This window comes from Macrosteles quadrilineatus, unplaced genomic scaffold (assembly GCF_028750875.1).
Source record: "Macrosteles quadrilineatus isolate MER2022 unplaced genomic scaffold, UCM_ALF_1.0 Scaffold_3__2_contigs__length_128488019, whole genome shotgun sequence".
Classification (NCBI taxonomy): Eukaryota; Metazoa; Arthropoda; class Insecta; order Hemiptera; family Cicadellidae; genus Macrosteles; species Macrosteles quadrilineatus.
This window is the reverse complement of record NW_026542596.1, coordinates 107,123,965-107,143,721: the sequence shown is the minus strand read 5'-3', so window position 1 is coordinate 107,143,721 and position 19,757 is coordinate 107,123,965. Positions and strand designations below refer to the sequence as shown.

At 34.0% G+C, this 19,757-nt stretch overlaps 1 protein-coding gene across 4 annotated transcripts in view; it reads right to left on the bottom strand.

The window, feature by feature from the left end:
* Window positions 1–19,757, bottom strand: part of LOC128988669 (integral membrane protein GPR155) — a 58,378-nt gene that overhangs the window by 27,352 nt on the left and 11,269 nt on the right. For 3 of the 4 annotated variants that reach the window (XM_054410180.1, XM_054410182.1, XM_054410183.1), the window contains exons 2-9: window positions 15,109–15,185; window positions 12,669–12,837; window positions 12,006–12,126; window positions 11,223–11,497; window positions 10,716–10,837; window positions 10,287–10,458; window positions 8,947–9,102; window positions 2,231–2,314 (exon numbers count right to left, since the gene is read on the bottom strand). In XM_054410180.1, the coding sequence (XP_054266155.1) occupies window positions 2,231–2,314; window positions 8,947–9,102; window positions 10,287–10,458; window positions 10,716–10,837; window positions 11,223–11,497; window positions 12,006–12,126; window positions 12,669–12,837; window positions 15,109–15,185 (1,176 nt within the window). Of the gene's footprint in view, window positions 1–2,230; window positions 2,315–8,946; window positions 9,103–10,286; window positions 10,459–10,715; window positions 10,838–11,222; window positions 11,498–12,005; window positions 12,127–12,668; window positions 12,838–15,108; window positions 15,186–16,372; window positions 16,489–19,757 lie in introns of those variants that run through there. The other variant, XM_054410181.1, reaches the window with a different exon arrangement.

Here is a 19,757-nt window from a genome sequence, read left to right as displayed (position 1 = left end):
TTTCAACAACAGAAAATGTTTGTTCAGTAAATAAATAAGTGGAAGGAATCGATTTGGAAGTGAGGTATGTGCAGCCCTCAGCAGTAACAGTGACTAATGGAACTGAAGTAGAAATCGCAATAAGAAGATAGTAGAATGAGCCACTTATAATGTATGCTACCGTCATAATTGCATTTTCTCATATTTTCTACTTCAACCCAATTTATTTTTATTTATCTATTAATGTATTTTTATTTTTAGGTTATGTCCTCTCATGTAATTTATCTATACCGATAAAATACAAAGCCCTCACTGACTGACTCACTCACTCACTCACCCATTCACTCGCTCACTAATTCTCCTACTTCCCATTTACATAGATGACTGAAATTTGGAACACTGATTTAGACATCAAATAGGAAAACTAAGTACAGTAAAACCTCTTTAATCCGAACCCCCGAAAAATCTGAACGTCCACTAATCCGTTCATATTTATTGTGTGCGTGTGACATCGATGTCTTTGTTTTTGTAACCCTGACGATGCCGTATTTAAGGCGAAACATGTAGGTTGTTAACCTCAATCAACAATTGGATTACTTGACGAGGTTTTGTACCATAATATTATAGTCATGTCCAATTCTTTCTTCCTATTGACTTTGGGCATCTATAAAATCAATTGTAATGTAACGATTGTGATAGCTTGTACAGTGGACAGACTGTGAACTTGGTTAACTGCTTCAAAAACCACATATCTGGGTAGAGGAACAACAAACCGGAAAGATCAAATGTCGCACAACAACTGTTACAAAATGGCCACTCAATAGGAAAAATGGAGTATAGTCTATGTATTTTAAAGAATTGTAAGAAAGGATATGTAATCAATGATTGGGAAGAATTGTATATTTATAAGGACAATGTAAAAATAGAAATAAGCTGATTAATGAACAAGTAAATTTAGACTCCAGTTGTACTTTTAAATATGTATTGGCCGGTGCTTCCGGTAGCCAATAGGATATAAGTAGGAACGCCATTCAAGATTCTTGTCATTCACCTATTGGGTCTGATGATGATTGGAGTGTCTAATCGAAATCGATCAACACTTACCATATTTTTTTATATTTACCGTCTTGTAAGTAACAGTATAAGCGTAAATATATGTTTTAAGAGTTATAAGACGTTTCTTTTATTTACTTTCCGTGACACAAACAATGCTAATCAAAAAGTTATTTAGTTTTTAATAACTGATTTAATGCTCTATCTTTAGTTACTCTTGGATTTTGGCTTAGGTTAATGATATTTTCCTTTTCCTTTTTAATTGTGGAAAGATCCATTTTTTTTATTTGTCACCCGTTATAAATGCACCATTTTATTTTATCATAGCAATGTTCATGTTTGTATGTAATAGTACAATATGTGTATCTACGACCTTCTGATGAAGTGATTATGACATTCTTTGGACGCCTGTGAAAGTTGAAATTAGTTGAGTCATTGCCATAATTTGGATTGCAACAAAGCAGTTATTTGCCCAAATTGGTTCAGATTTTTGACTCTCTACTATATTTGGGCTTGTTTATATATTTTAGTTGAAACAACTATTTAGAAGGCCCAAGAAGAGAAGGTGGGATAGCGTCATCAAAGACATCGTATAAGTGGAAGAGACAAAAAATAGAGAGGGTAGAGTAGTTTTTGGTGTGGCCAAATCCCATCTTGATCATAAATTACCATGGGAGTGAGTAAGCAAGAACATGAAATTAATTTAACAAAATAAAACTGTATGTTCGTGGCCTATTGAATTTTCTCTAAAACAGTACCTATTACAAATCAAAGAGTTAAGCTCACACCAACATTTACTTTTTTGAAAATAGACAAACATTTAGTTTACATTAGTGTACTCCAGTTTAACCCCACATGAAACACAGTAGGATGGCCTTAAATTTTACAGTAAGATTAGAAGTAGACTTGCAGTATTTAAACTTTAAAATTTCATTCCAAAGTTTCCAATGTAATCCGTGTTTGACATGATTTAGAATCTATAAGTGAGTTAAGGTCTATGATTAAGAATAATGCAGAGGAGTAATTTTAACAGAATTTATTTATAACTTTCTTCAAAAACTAAATACCCAGTGAATCTTTTAGTCTATCATTTGTGATTTAAATGTTGAAATTTAACTACGGTGAAATTACTAAAACTAACAAAATCTTCAGGTTTAATTTGAAAACCAAAGATAAAAAGGAATATTCCACAAATTACCTGGGAAATAACGAGGTACATGACCATCCGCAGGTGGATGTTCTGGTAGCTCTTGTTGACTATGAAAACAACCAGCATCCATATCTGGAACAAAACACTCAATCATTTATATATACATCAAATTACAGACAGGGTCTCATGTAGAGGTAAACAATCAAATAATTTTGTATATTGAAGCGTAATTGTAGAATTAAAGGCGGGGCCGCTCCAAAGGGTAGGCCCGGGCCTACCCCATATTTTTGTAGGTATTTATTTAAATTTTAAAATTCCCCCTTTTTGCTCCACAAAGCTCAAACCCCTTGTTCCCGATCAAAATCCTTCTTGATCCTTGTCAGGCATACCCAAAAAAATATTCCTTGAGCCGCCCCTGATTAAATGTTACGGAGAAAATTAAAAAAAAAAACTGTACTTTCTTATTCTTCTAAATAATATTAGAATTCTTATTCTTATAAAGAGAACTTTTTACTTATTTATACAGTTTTATCAAATTTGGCAAATTCTAATATTTTATACTATAGCCTACTATTAAATTTAAATTCTATTAGTTTACTAAATGCAGTGAAGGAGTTTTAAGTGAAGTAGTTGTATGAATGGTAAGTGGTCTATGATTTTTAGTATTTTGATGGTTATAGTTTTCAGGAATATAAATAGGCCTATTCTTGTTTATAATGTCCCTTGTATAACGATAAATTATTTCCATTTGATTAAAGAATGCTTTGAAATACTGCATTATAAATAAATAGTAAATGATTTGTGAAACATCTTTTAATTATTACTACAATGTGGATATGTGAGTGGGAATAAGGTTATTTTATGAATCAACAAAACTAAAGATTAGTATATCCATTATCCAACCTTCCAGAAAATTAGGCCCAGTGCACACAGTGTGACTGTTTTACAACTGTTTAGTGACCTCGGCAATGTATTGCAGTAGGGAGGCGCACACGACACAAATCGTTGTTGGCGATCTCAAAAAACGTTTGAAACCATTCACATACAACCCGGGATTGCAGTTGCGTTGCAGATTTCAGTTGCACGAGACTACAGGGTGTTTTTTTGGTGTTTTGGTGGTATTTTGGTAGTATTTTGTATCTTGTAAGTTCCAAAAAGGTGTCTTTTGTTATTCTGTAAAAAGATTTAAATGTCCTATCCAACTGTGACAGCTCTCTAACTGCTACAAAGAGCCTAGAACTAACATTCTTGCTCAAATTAGGGTCAACCCAATGCTCTCTCTTCGCTGTCTTCGGTATTGATAATAGCTAATAACGTCTTCTTCTTCTGAGTCTGACATAGTAAGCGCACTTAAGGCCTTAAACCAACTTAACTGCACTTAAATACACTCCACTGATTGCACAATAGATGAAACTGTAGTTGTAAACAGTCACACCGTGTGCGCTGGGCCTTATGCAATGGTAACAAACTCTTTCATAACTAACAACAATGACGACATGGTATATGAAATCAAAATCCAAAGCAGCCTCCAAAACATTACTGAGACTGTAAAGCATGCAACAATAGTCTATTGATGTCATGATTACCATTGAAAAGACATTGTCTGAGAAACAAATAAACTTCATTATAAACTTTGATTATACTCTTTTGTACCTATTTACATTAGAATAAGTGACAATCATTTTGACAGGTGTCATGCTTATAATGAAAACAACCAAAGATAAATAGTTAAAAGGTAGACTATGGACTAGAGTGGGATCTACACATGAGGTAGGTTCTTGTTGTTTAAAGGGGAAAATAAGCTATAAATTAAACATTCCCATGTTACATTTAAAGTTCCTTTTAGAATAAAATACCCTCGCCGCAGCAAACCTGCAGACTAAGCGAATTTCCATTTGCATGATTAAATTTTCAGTTTAGTATATTAAATAACATAAGGTTAATGTTTTTTGTTAAAACTAGTAAATGTTTTGTTAAAACTATTTTTATTTTATTTTATTTTTACATTCCAACGGCCAAAGACCATTAAAAAAAATGATTACAATACTTATAATCTTAAATTAATAAATAAATATGCAGTTATATAATTCAATAAATAGATAATTAACAGGAAAATGTAAGATAACTAGGTACTGTAACAAGTTTTTGTCAAAAACGTTTTGTTTGAAATGGTTAAAAAAGTACCAAGGTTTTGTTATTCATTGTCACCCTTTATTAAAAATTACAGGGTGTTCAAAAAATGTGGGGACATATGTTATGTAGTGATTCCTTGTGTCAAAATAATGAAAAAATTGAGAATGACATTTTTTCCTAAAGCGCTTCATTAACCAGATATCTGCCTTTTTGTGTTTATATCTACAAAATTTTTCAACCGATCTTTATGAAACTTGGTATTAATGTTAAGATAGAAGAGACCCATGTTAGCTGAAGGTAACCACTCATAGTCAAGTCTCCTTCTCTTTCTGTCAACCAAATTAATTGATAGGAAACACTGATATTCTATTGATGACTATGTCTCTGGTACTTTTTAGTAGTGTACTAAGACAAATGTTAAATATATTAGTTTGAAATGTCAAATGTGTCGTATGAGTGGAATTATACAGTGAATCTAGACTTAAGAAACAGTTTGAGCTGTTTTCTGCCAAACATGTCTGTACTAGCAATAGTTGACAGCCACAAGTGAGCATTTCAAAAAAACAACAGTTAGCCTAAATATAGCTTAACTAACCCTAACATTGTGTAACTGACTCTTCTGTAGTTTATTAGGATCTAAACCCATTGTGAATGGGGCCCTTATGAAAATGTTTTAAAAGGGCCGTTTTGGGTAATAAGACTTAACAACCATCCCTTTCCACATGCTAATAAACATACAGGGTAAATTAAATAGCACAATCATCAAATCATCTAATGGCATTACTTTAAAGCAACATCATGTAATTAAGGCATGTCTATCAACCAACTAAGCTAGAAGGCTAAAGCTAACATGTTCCCCTCTAAGTGCAGCCAGGTAAGCAAGTAAGCTACCATCCAGGCTCCTCTGTGCAAGTACCCATTGCTGTTTCAGTAAAATCTAACTATTTTCTTAACACTTCCACTCAGTTTGAAACCCTTATGATTGCTGCTAATGTGGTTAAAATAATTATAGTTGTTGTTAAATGTTTTCCTATAATCTGGTCATTCCTGAAAAATCATTGAGTATTGATCTCAGAAATACTCACTATTAGTGTTTGCAGGGCATAAAATAACATGTAAACACAGTGTCGCCCAGTGCTGAGATTTTGTCGCCCAGTGGCTATGGATGGTGCCGACATATTTATTTTAATGATTCACATTTAAATGTATTGGGATTTTTTAAATGTATTGGGATTTTTTAAATGTATTGGAATTTTTTAAATGTATTGGGATTTTTAAAATATTTATAAAATAACATTGTGTAAATATTTCTAGAATTCGTAATTAAGTGAGATTATTTGGACGATTTACAAGAAAATATAACAATAAAAAAATTCATTACAAGATACGTAGAAATGTGTGATTTTCACTTTAATACAAGCAAAATTTTTCCGGGGGTCCCCGGACCCTCTTTTAGATCCCCGCCCATCGGTAACCCCAGCGCCACTGTCGCCCAGTGGAACACCCATAAAATATGCTCTGAGTGTTTGTGACTTACTAAACTCCTTACATTCAACAACAAAAAAATTACATGTAATATGACTGTTTGAAAGAAAAAGATACCAACTGATTATAAAACACTGGTAGTTCTCTATCCACAACTATTTCTCATTATACTTCTATCTATACAACTCAAAAATGCAGCCACTATACAAACTAGTTTTAGAAAACAAAACAAAACCTTTACTGTTTTTATCTTAAGTGAAGGAAATGAGAAATTTTAAATGTATAAAAGGAGATACTAAATACCTGGTAAGGGAGATTAATTTTATAATTCGTAAAAAAATATATAAATTCAAGGTTAGAGATATGTTTTTTTACACACAGCTTGAGTAAGAACAACCTTCTACACTTTTTATCAACTATCAGGTAACAGTTTAGACTAGATGGACAAGTCTCGAATATTTTGAGAAATTTGCGAGATAAAAAAAATCTTGTTGGTTCGAGTGAGGCTGAGTTAGCTTCGAGACTTTTTAAGATGAGATTATAAAAAAAAACTAATAAAAATTACCATTCTCTATTCATTTTTCTTCCTCCCAACTCAATGAATCCTCATTACCACTGAGATCAGAAATAACAATAACAATATACAGTACAAGCTACAATTCTTTCATCTTCATTTCTTTGTAGTGGGGCGTGGCCGTCATATAGGCTAAATAATTGCAATTACGTTTTGTTTTTTCAACAAAAATTAAAGTTTTGTTTTTTGTAGAAGATGTAATACTGCAGTCACTAGGCCCACCAATGTAACATTAAGTCAACATTCGCTAGATAATCTATTTTAGACTGTTTTTGTTGTGATACGGTTAGTTGTAATACACAGAACAGACTACCCATGTGATATAAAAGTTTGAAGCCAAGAAAATAGATGAAGTTCAGAACCATCTCACCAGAATTTACCAGTGTATTGGAGGTATTGGGTTGAATATTAATTCAAACCAATGCAACATCATAGCAAACAGCTGATTGATTTATCACTTAACACAGAATATTGTCATTAGTATCTCAACATCCCATCTCAACAGATTGCACCACGTTTTTTTGGCTACAAATTTTTATATTACATGGGAAGTCTAGGTTGTAGTGTACATATTACAGTTTCACATTGTAAATATATCTTTTTCCATTTAATTTGTTTCTTATTTAAGATTTTTATAACTATTTCAGTTCCTGTAAGCTTTTTTTTATTTTTTACATTCTTTTTATAACAACCTTTCTAGTATATAATTAGTTATCGCTCTTCAGTTGTTGTTTTAATTATCTTTTATTGTTATTTATTAACCATTTTAAAATTGTGTTAACTAATAATTCCCAATTGTAATGAGATCTATAATCTCCTCTCGATCTTGTCTCAAACTTAAAATCCAGTCTTGTCCATTCCTAGTCAAAACTAGGAAAAACGTGATCACATGATCACAATTTTGCAAATTTTTCATGACCACAACATGACTTCATGTTTGCAGCTTTGTCAAAACAAAGCTACAAACTTGGAATTGACTTATCTATATATATAAAATCCAATGTATGTTTGTATGTTTGTATATTTGTATGTTTGTCCTTTATGGACTCCAAAACCGCTCGACAGATTGTAATGAAACTTTCAGGCATTATTAAGCATTATTCAAGGTGTGAAGTTTGGTGCAGATCCGTCAATAGGGCTCCGCCCCAGTGGCTCTGGAGTTTTTCATGTTAACCTTATGAGTACTCATATTTAAATGGATATGGAATTAAAGAATCTTAACAGCTGGTGCAACTAAACAATTTGATTCTGTGATGTTCAATAGCATTAAAAAGTTAATAGGTTTACTAACAGGGTGCAGCACTATATTTATTTTTAAATTATGAGAACAGCTAATTTGCAACCAAAAGGTGAGTGAGCGTAGCGAACGAACTTCAACCTGGAGGCGAGTTAGCATAGCGAACGAGCTAACCTGAAGGCAAGTGAGCGCAGCGAACGAGCTCCAACCTAAAGGTGAATGAGCGTAGCGAACGAACTTCAACCAGGACGTGATTGAGCCATGCGAACGAGCTCATCTTGAAAATGAACGAGCATGTGACATAAAACCACAATAGGACAGGACGACGTCTGTCGGGCCAGCTAGTCAAGTATAAACTCTAATAAAAACACTAATTTAACTGATCATGTGACATTTCATTCCATTGTTAAAACTGTCGCTAGTTTTCTAATCAAAATTGACGTAGTTGGATAGAGCTACTCACTCACACATTGTTATGATGTAATTTACTGATTTTGTCGAATACATCATCTTTTTAAACAAGTAAAACCCAGGGCTGTTCAACTAAGTTATTTTAAAGAATATATAAAAACCTACTCCTAGTCTATAAAGATCGCAGACTTACTTCAGTGTACAAAAGTCAATATAAACACAAAATAAACAATTAAGTAAATTAAACATAGCTAAATAACTTTTTTGATTGGCTGGCTGGATATAATAAATTCTCTCACAATGTAAAGGTCAGATCAATTTGAATTAAAGTGTGAGAAAACTCTATGGATTCAGTGTCTCAATAATTACTTATCTGTTTAGCCAATGATAATTTGATGTAGAGACCAAATAACAATAACAAACTATGCAACCAAGCATTAAAAAACTCATTAACTTGTCCATAAACTAACACAAAAAATATTGTAGAGGGGATTTCAGGATCATGCTGATTAATACACATGCATCGTACTTTTCAGAACCGTGCAGATTCATTCACATGCTCTAACCATTAATATTCAACATGCAATTACAACAGACAACATTTCACAAAATAATTTATTTTTAACAAAAACATAACACTACTTTACACTTCAGGAACATATTGGACTAGTTAAAACAAACAAATTACTACTTAAACAAATAATATTACAGGAACTACTTTTTTACTAAATTGTATACAAACACCACAATCAAGAATATGTAGAACATTATAATGGCGGGGAAAAGCAAAGCGACAAGACAGGTGGCGGAAAAAACACCGACCCATAGAGAGAGGAGAACTTGCGCGAGAGAGACGACGTGGGAGAGAGAGAGGTAGACAAGGGAGAAAGAGGGAAAAGACATTTGAGATACAGCTGGACTTACAGCAGCCAGGGACGCCACGACAGAGATGTCAAACTCAAACAGACTCAGCGTCTTCATGAACTGGTCAGGGTCCAGGTTGGAGGCGATGACCATCTTGGCTGAGGCGAACATGAGAGGAGCGGAGAGAAAAGTGCAGGCCACCATCGCACACGCTATCTGTGGGGGAACAAATAAAGCGTTGTGACATTTGAGGACCAAGTAAAATTAATCTTTTCATATCTCAAACCTTTGTGTTGAAATAGATCAAATTCCGGTGCCCAGGTGTACTACATGCGGTGTCTTGCACTGCTCGATAAATTTAACATTGGTTGATTTTGACACTAGGTAGGTCAGCTTTAAAACACTTTAACGTTCGGAAGGTCATCCAAATATAATTGTGATGCCTTTCTACAATTGCACTTTTGAAACTAAAATAATGTTGAGCTGGGGGAAGAGAGCTGCCGAACTTAAAAGCTGAGAAAGGCAGCCAGTGGTGCTGTCCACGCAAGTAGCAACGGCAGCTGATGTTGAAACAATTCCCCAGTTTTTACGTCAATGTACAAGTTAGTATGACTCGCCAATCATGTACAAAGGAATCAATAATTTCAGTTTATAAACATATCCAATATGTAATATTGATATCAATTACAATTTGTCTTTCCACCCGTTATATAATTAAATACTAGACTAGTTGGATGAGCTCATGTTCTATTCATAACAGTTTATAGGAAAGAAGACTAAGGGTCAGGTTGCTGACCTAATTCAGTGACAAAAACCAGGAAAGACGCATTCAAACTTAACTAAAGAACCAAAATTTTGATAGGATTTAACTAACTATGTTTACCTCTTTGTACTGTTTGTATTTCCCGCATGTTAAATTATTTTTTACTTTGATTTGTTTGAATTAAGTCTCCGAATCACTGATCAATACGTGTACCCTAGAGTCTAGACTCTTCTTCCGTGTTGCCTGCTGTTTGACCGATCGATAATAGTTATTGGCCATTTTTACGTGTTTTGTGTTCAAGTGTTTTGTAAAAAAGACTTAATGTTTTCTTTTAAATCAACATGTTCACAAGCACAAATTGAAGATGACGATTTCCGCCTGAAGATGATCCCGTGAGGATTGAAACCGGTCGCCTTTCAAGGTCACAAGAATCACTTGACAGCAAGTAATTTTACCAGTACACGTATTTTTTACTTTTTCTGAATACAGTTTTCAGCTCATAGTGAAGTAAAGATTTGTTTTTCCTTTTTCTTGTAATTGAAAATCATTTAACAACCCTTTTCTACAGTTCAACTTTTTTCTGTGTGACGAACATAAAAGATCGGGAAGGAAGGACAGATAAGTTACAAGTACTAACCAGATCAACATCAAGTGCGTATCTGGTGGCATACACAAAGACTCCAGGAGCCGAGGGGAAGGTTCCGTACAAGAAGCCGTACGTACTGAGATCCTCAACTTCAGTCTTGTTATGTTGGCTAAACTGTAGCACCAGGCTGACCACTTCCCGAGTGACTAGTGGCAGTGCTAACCTACAAACAATCATCAACAGCATTCATCAATTGATATTGATATGTTTTAATCCCATTTATGTTATATATGGATAGTAGAAATTCTATACCTATTTTTCTTAACCTAAATAATATGTTGTAAAGTCATGTAGTGTACAGGTTTTTTTATTGTTAGGCTTTTTTCATGCTTGTGTGCTTTTTTACCCTTTTGCAACACATGTTTTATAGAAATTATCATATTATTCTATTCTTATATTCATACATAAAAATACTCGTACAGTTTAACAGCAATGAGTATTCCAGGAACTAAGAGAGCGAAACCGTGTAACTTCTGAACTTTGCCAACCATCCGGAGTCCCAGCAGGAACAGCGCTGTTCCAGTGAACGCTGATCCGAACACCTGTAACGAGAGTGATTGAGATTATTGAGTGTCAACTAAATTAATTTTTACCTTAAAATTGGATGAATAGTTTTTTTTTCAAGTTTTCTACAACCAATCCTTTCCAATATTCATGTCTGTCAACTGACAATGGAATTTGATTTTAGGCCTTAGATCACAGAGATCTAACTACAGAACACAATTGTAACGAGGTGGTAGCGTTGATCGTTATCGGCTACGACAAGACTATTTGTCACAGAGGTGTGAGGACCAATTAGAATAGCAGTTGGAGAGTTAAAGAGAGTAGCACGGTGTAATATCAGAACCAGAACACTTTACTGCAGTTTAAGCAGGTTTACGGCTAATTTTGAACTAAAATTTACTTATTTTACTTTAATTTACTTACATTCAACACGTCTTCCAGCACCTTGGGCAAGGCATGCTTGAAGAGAATGTTGGCGATCATGCCGAGAGTGGTCATGAACACTATCGGGTTGGTAGCAATGTTGCGGGCGATGTTGGTAACAGTGGTCCACGTGGAGGGGGCCCCCTCGCCTGCCCGATGTCTTGACACTTCCATCAGCACAAAGCCGAAGGGGTTGAGGATGACTAGTGACACTGGAGCCAGCAGATACAAGTAGCTGACATAGTCTGGGTGTAACGTCTTGTACAGGGCAACAACTATAGTGAAGGTAGACAAATTAGCTGACAATTCCTTGTAACATCAACAAGATAAGCTTTGCAAAGGCGAGCCATGAATTGTGAAAATTTAAACCAAGGTTGATAAAGGGTATCAGAGAGAAAAATGTAGGGGTAACATCTATTGAAGTCCTCGTTTGTCATTTAGTGCTCCTCTCACAAGCATAAAAGTTCAGCAATTTTATACATTAAAAATACGCCTATTATTTAATGGAGGACACAGTTAATATAATATAAATTAGATCGTATTATATTAAATTCTTTAATATTCAAAATTGCATCTAAACTCATTCCCCACAAAATTTTTATTTATTTTCGATTTTTTGATTACAGCATGATTTCAATCAACGATAACTAACACTAGCAAGATTAGAATCAAGGGGTTCTAATAGATTACAAAGTCATAATAAAGTCCAAAAAACTGAAAATTATCAGTCAACATTTGTAATAAAATACAAAAAGGTGTTCACGATAATCCAAACGTCCTTACCAATGGGGAATCCAATAGCAAAGTCGTTACTCTGTGTGCAGAAGATTGCGTAGAGGCCGGCACGAGCGGGGCTGAATGGACGAGAGACTAGTAGTGTTACTAACACCACAGACAGGAATACCTGCATGGAAACAAAACATTTCCATTTCAAAAGACCTATCAGTGATTGTTCTGTTGTTAGACTTCTTTCATTGTTCAAAAGTAAATGGCATTATACGATTTGTAAATATAGTGTTTGCAATGATTAGTCCTTTAGTTATAAATTATTCAAATTGAATTTTTATTGAACAAGTTTATGTAGCACATAACCAGCTAGCACAAATTAAGGGAAAAGAGTTATTATACTAGCATAAGATTTAAAGGTGAATTTAAGGGCAAAATCAATAGTGGAAATGACAATAATTTTAATGATCGTTCAAAATTTCCATGAATAAAAAAAAACGCTTAAGTGTATCTAAAGGAACTTTGAATCAAAAATGAGCTTTAGAGTACTCTATAACTAACTATAAAACTTCACAATTGATAGTCTAACAGGAGAGAAACAAACTATTGAGCTTCTTACATTACTACTCTACAAACATTTTGAAAGATATTGACAATAATTGAGTCTTAAGAACACCAAAATCTTATATGTTAGAAAATCTCCCAAAATAGTTTACTTACCAGGGCTTTTGAGACCAGAATAGCGACAAGAAAATACCAGTTGACATCGGATAGTTCAATTGATGCGAGCGATAGAAATATAAGAGAAGGAAGAGAGAAAGTTCCGACAAAAGTGTTAAGGCCTGATGACTGCTCCTCAGTAACAACTCCAATCCTTCCAGCAAAATACCTATTGTAACAGAAAATTTACTATTAACTTTTGAAGCAAAGGGTTGAATTTTCACATTATGCATAGGGTAAACTCAAAATAACTGTTTCATTATAATTGTGCAAGACGAACATTATAGTTTTTAATTAAATGAACATTTGTAAAATAGTTGTAGATGTTTGTTACTAACAGAATTTGCAAGTAGATTTTTTCTAGTTCATTATCCAAGGTACCCTGACACAAATATCCAAATATTCCACTTAAAAACCTTAGAATCATTGTAAGTGTAAGTTTTAATCTCCTGCATATATATACTTCAATACAATAAGGGTTTCTCTGTAAAATTCCTTTTCCAGATGAACAACTTAACTGAATTTTACAATTTTGGCTTGTTTATTTTAAAGCTTCTGTTTTAGCGGAGCGAGGAACGTTAACTTACTATACTTTATGGCTTTGTCGCGGCCACCTTTAACTCCAGGCCGCGGCCTGGTAGAATTGGCAACGTTGCACGTAGTGTTGTCTAGTGCCAGACGTCCCATAAGATAACATGGCAGACAGGTGTCACCAGTTCATTAATCTGCATATTACTCATTTAAATTTAAGTTTATGAACATAAATATACTAAAAAATTGAAAATAAATCATATATCATCAGAAGTGTCGTTCTGATGCCAATAGGTTCGCGCTGATCTCTTACATTTTGGTGCGTGCGTACTTGCCAACTCAGCCGGCGTCCAGCCGTGACAACAGGAACGTCCTCATTTTGCCCGTTTTTTTACAATTCTTACTTAAAATGTGCGCTGCGTTTGAAAATACCGCCAGGTGTGAGGTGCGGTCATTCAGTTTAAAAATGGCCGAACTGACGTTCTTGAGTCATGACAAAACAAGACACCCAAGCATTGTGACTGATGGAACTGGTCGCTTAAGTTGATGAAAAGGTTTGCAAAAAACGCAGATTCGCGATAACAGAGTTATCGATTTGTTTCCCTCAAGTTACACAAACATTGTTGTTTGAAATTACCTCACACAAAAACAGAAGATCCGTTATCGTGAATCGGCATTTTTCGCTAAACTTTCATCAGCTTAAGTGACGAGTTCCATTAGTCAAAATGCTCGGGCGTTAGCCCTTTGTTTCGTCATGACTCATGGACATCAGTTCGGTCATTTTTAAACTGAACTCGCCATTTTCGCACAGAACTTTTCTTCATTATGTTCTTTCCGTAAACTTCACAAACATGGCAATAAATGTCTATTGGTTTCAGTTTTTTGCCAAAAAAACCGTATCCCTGACCGCACATCACAACTGGCGGGATTTTCAAACGCTGCGCATATTTTAAGTTAAAATTGCAAAAAAATGGTCAAATAGAGGATGTTTCTGTTGACACAGCTGGACGCCGACTGAGTTGCCGACTCTGCCGAGTACGCACCCACCACAATGTACGAGATCAGCACGCTCCTAGTGGCGTCAGAACTAAACATTCCTTACTTTCTGAAAAGCCCTCGTAGAATTAAAAACCAAACAATACGGTATTTAAACTGAAAATCTATTTATGTATATTTAAAGTGCAGTAAATATTTTCAAAGCCCAGTAACCAAGCGTTCATATATTGCAATAGAATCGTTTTATTGTCACCACTGCCTAGCAACTGTGTTTATTATTATTTTTGCTGATTCCTCAAATTATGTCTTCACATAACCTTAAAGTTGTACTTGTGTTGACAGTGTGCATTATTATTGTGGTGAATATTGGTAAAAGTGGTATAGTGAGGTGAAAAATAGCGTTCGTACCAAGGACCGAAATGGTTTTGCAGCTCTAGATCGTTTTAAGTTCTCGACCTGGTCTCGAACTTAAAAACTATCTCGAGCCGGCAAAACCTCATTTTCGGCCCTAGGTACGAAATATACTATTAAATAGGCTGCTTTAATTATTAATTGTAGCCTGATTGAGGTAGGTAAGCCACTCTCTAAGGTAAAGATCTAATTTAATTTATTGTTAATTAATAGTTTTATAACTAAACTTGAAAGGTAAAAGGGTTGCATTATTTACTTTGCATTATTAAGTATAAACCCTATTGAAATAAGTAATTTGCACACCGGTACCTTGTTAGATTTTGTTACAATGGCAGGGCGAGCTGATTTAAATAATTAATCCAGTCATCTAAAAAAATAATATACGATTCAAATTACCGGTACTGTTGATTTCCGTAATAGATCATATTTTTTTTATAATACAAAGGAAACAAGTTGAAAAGGTTAGGGGTATATATAGTGGGAGGTGTAATGTTGTACCTACCCGGATATTATGACAGCAAAGCATTGTGTGAGGGCTGGGTAGAGCTTATCCAACGTGGTCAGCAAACTGGACTCCATCTGAAACCAGAAATATTTCTTAGCTCATTGGCTGATATTGATTGTCTAGTCCTACTGACCAGATGAATACCCAGTAAGAATAATGTGAACTATTGAAGTATTATGATGTTGTAAAGTTCTGTGATATTCTTTGAGATTAACAAGCTTGTACATACAAAAAACCAATCAGATGAGTCAGAACACTTTGTTGTAGTAGTCACTTTAATTTAGATTTCCAATAATAAAAGTACCAAAAGAGGCATCACTGACATTTGGATATTGATGGATATTGAAGTAGACATCCCATCTATAAGGACCATGATTAAAGTGTCCTTTCAGTCTGGCATTGTCAAAAATTTTGCGTTTTTGACAGAAGTACCCGATTATGTACATCAATGCACTATGACTTTGGTTCAATACAACATTTATTTTTATTTTACTAAAACTTTCTACAACTGTAACATGGGAATGGACTATTTAGTTCTATACATGTAAAGGAGAACATGTTCTCTGAACATGATTCTCTTATCTAGTGTTTAGATGAGCCTTGGATCCATGCATGGAACGGAAGCAAAGTAAGGGATGGTTAGGTTAGAGATTCTATGACCCTCTGACCAGGATTTGTAGATGAGTTCCAATGAATGAGATGAGAGTTTTGTTTTGTTTTTTTTTCAGAATCATTGGCCAATAACAACTGGGTCTGGGTTTGAACCATTTGATTACTAGGCTAAAAACTATAAGGTATCCCCTGTATGGTGGAGGCAAACGCTCAACATCGCTGCCTTGGATTTGTAGACTGTCACACTACAAGACAAGATACGCACCATACTTATTATAAAGTACACTCTAGCCTAACTTTATAGCCTAGTATAAAATTGATTTTCTAGAAAATCAAATTTGTATGATGAATTAGAAAACCTTTTTCAAGAATACTCTATCTATACTATGATAAAAATTAATGGTGTATGTCTGTTTGTCTATGATTGAATTAAATGTAATCATTGAAGGCTAACATTTTATGAGATGGTCTTAACTTAGTTAACATTGTGAAGCACAGATAAAGCAGCTAGTAAAATAATAAAAAAGAAAATAATGTTAACTGTAAACCAATAAGCTGTCAAAATTATACAAACAACTAAACATTGTAATGCATACAGTATTACAACACGTGGAATAAGACTTGTTCAATCATTGTATTGAAAACTTACATTTCATTTAACAGGTAAATAAGGTGAATTATTTTTACACAGGTTAAGGTCAAGCAAGAACAAAAAATAAAATTGGACACTATACACCATACAACTACATAATTTTGGTTGTACTGAAGTAAAACATATGAAACATGGAAATGAACTGAGTCATTGGCTCTGGTGATAACAGAAATGGTAGGAGCTGTCAGGGTAAATTGTAAATTACAGTGATTACGTATATTGACTTTGGTAGAGACAGACTTTTATCAGATATCACATGTGGAAATACCTGTTATGGGGATATAACAATATACCTCTTCCAACATTTGTTGATGTATACTTTTACAGATATCGTAAACATTTGCAAGAAATTGTTGCTAAAAATGGTCTACATAAGATTCAGTTATTGATTTGATGGTAGAATTCTTCACCCAAAAAGAATAGGTAGATAAGTCATTTTCATTTAACTGAAGAGTTATTGGTATTCCTTTTTACTTTCTCCCCCATACCATAGTATATGGAGAAAGTATTGTTTTCAGAAAAATTTTCAAGATTGAGTAGATATATCTGTTTTGGGTCCCCCTACACCTAAAAAAGTGGTTGATTTTGATTAAGTTTGGTTTGTTTTGTAGGTACTATTCCATGGTATCTTCAGGCTGTTGATTTTTAATTTTTTTGAAATTTCGATTATAATCGTGATTTTTCCACAAGTCCCATAACATAACGGAAAAATCTAAGTTTCTCGAAAATGGTCGGAACGATTTTTACACAAATTAAGTATGTTACAGCCCCTTAAATTCTTAACCAAAAAATGGTTGGAAATGGTTTTTTATTGTTGTAAAAATTACGGCTTAAAAGTTATTGTAACTTATGTTATTTTCCCACAAATCCCCCATGAAAAAATGAATCTGATTTTCTAAAGAAACCAATAAAAAAAAATAGTAGCTTATGGTCCTTATAGTTTTAAACAAAATAGTGCAAGCCCCATTGCTGTAAAAATTCTGGTTTAAAAGTTATTACAACTTTCACAATCTAATATATAAAATTCTCGTGTCACAGTGTTTGTCTGCAAACTCCTCCGGAACGACTTCACCGATCGTTATTAAATTTGGTGTGTAAATTCTGTAGGTATGCGAATCGGACGTAAACTATTTCCCGTTTCGAAATTCTTAAAAGGGCTCCGCCCCAGTGGCTCTGGAGTTTCCCATGTTAACCTTATGAGAAATGGAATTAATGAATCTTAACAGCTGTTTCAATTAAACAAGTTGGTTCTGTTCTATGATGTTCAATAGCATTAAAGTTACAAGGATTACCAACAGGGTGCAGCACTATTATTTCTTTTACATTTATGACAACAGCTAATTTGCAACCAAAAGGTGAGTGAGCGTAGCGAACGAACTTCAACCTGGAGGCGAGTGAGCGTAGCGAACGAGCTAACCTGAAGGCAAGTGAGCGCAGCGAACGAGCTCCAACCTAAAGGTGAGTGAGCGTAGCGAACGAGCTCCAACCCTAAGGTGAGTGAGCGTAGCGAACGAACTTCAACCAGGACGTGATTGAGCGATGCGAACGAGATCATCTTGAAAATTAAACGTAACGGTACTTTCTTTCCATCGGTCTGTCTTAGGGGAAACCTATAACTTAGGCGATACGAAGTTCGCCGGGTCAGCTAGTTTTTCTATAAAATATCATAGTTACTCCCACTGCTTACCCATGATAAAGTTTGCTGACAAGCTAATGGAAGAAAGTAGCCTATGTGTCAGATTGATGATACCATTTATTTTTACTCTACTATTATTTAGACTAGAATTTTCTCAGTAGTTATACTTTGTAGCTAGTACAATAACTGTTATTAGAATTAACAGTAACACTGAATACTGTCAATTCTAATCACTTTCGAACAAATGTGAATAACAAATAGAATGATTGATATAAAAAAAATTAAATTACATAAGCCTACCGTTTATAAATATTAAAATGAAATTTGCTGATCAAGAAATCATGAAAGCTGTTTTGTCAATAAAATATGTATGAGTAGCTCCAATGGTTTTTTTTAATCATATGCAAATGTATTTAAAAAACTCAACAGAATACAAACAGTATACACATTTTTAATACATGTATTGAACCATTTATTACAGCACCGGTAGCTAAATACTTGACAGACTTTAACACAGCAAAACTGCACCATGATTTCTTAAGTTACTGTTTTATACATTTTAGAAAAAAAATTTACAACAAACATATCTGCCACAAAGTGAAGATTATTTTAAACAAATAGCAAAACATGCATGAAAATTTGTTTTGAATTTCAAATGAAATAAACTGTATTTTATGAAGGCAAACGTCTGTTTAGAGAATTATCCTACTAATATTATAAGTGAGAAAGTTTGGATGTATGGATGTATGTATGTTTGTGACAAGTAAACACAAAAAATACTGATCGGATTGGGCTGAAATTTGGCATGATGATAGCTCACATTCCCGATTAACATAAAGGCATATTCTTATCTAGAATTTAGTCAGCAAGCTGTTTCAACTAAAAAAGTTGGTTCTATAATATGCAACAGCATTAAAAATTTACAGTATAAGATTTACCAACAGGTTGCAGCACTATTATTTTTTTCATTATTTATTAAAACAGCTAATTTGAAATTAGCAGCAACAAAAAACTGTGATACACAATGAGAACTGTCAAAGTAGGATTGTTTACAGTTATGTTTATGTTTTTAATTTCATGAATAATTTATGATATTTTGCGAATTTTTTATAATCTATCTTTCTCTATTGTGTAGGTGAAGTAGTAGAACATTATGGCTATGGTAGATGTGTAATACTATCGCATACCGTAAATTTGAGGAAGCAAATTTTCTCAAACCGTGTTTTCTCACATCGCAAACGCAAAGATCGGGTATAGCTGCAATAAGCATTTTATACTTATTTGCCAACCCCGTACGAAGGACGGGTACTCTGCTAGTCTTTTGTATAGTAACTGTTAACGACTTTACTGTGGATTTGTTGAATATAAAATTTGAGTGAGAATCTGAGAAAATGAGAGCTGTAAAAAACTTAAATGATTATTTTTAATGAACTCACTATGTATGATGACACTATGTAAGTAAATTTTTTACATTCAAACATGAAGAGTGATTTGATAGCATCAGAGATAAAGTTCGAGTAAAAGAGATATTTACACTCTATTACATGGTTAACGTAATCACAGCTACTGTAAATGCTCCATATGTATACCAGCCACAACACAAGTTTTCATGATTCAATATGATGACAGCTGGTAATCAATACAGTACAATATTGACATTGCCCGTTCATTCGGCATGACTTAGTCTGAAACTATTGCTGTGGAATATTAATATCCCACTTTGCTGTCTTTATTTTAGATTGGATT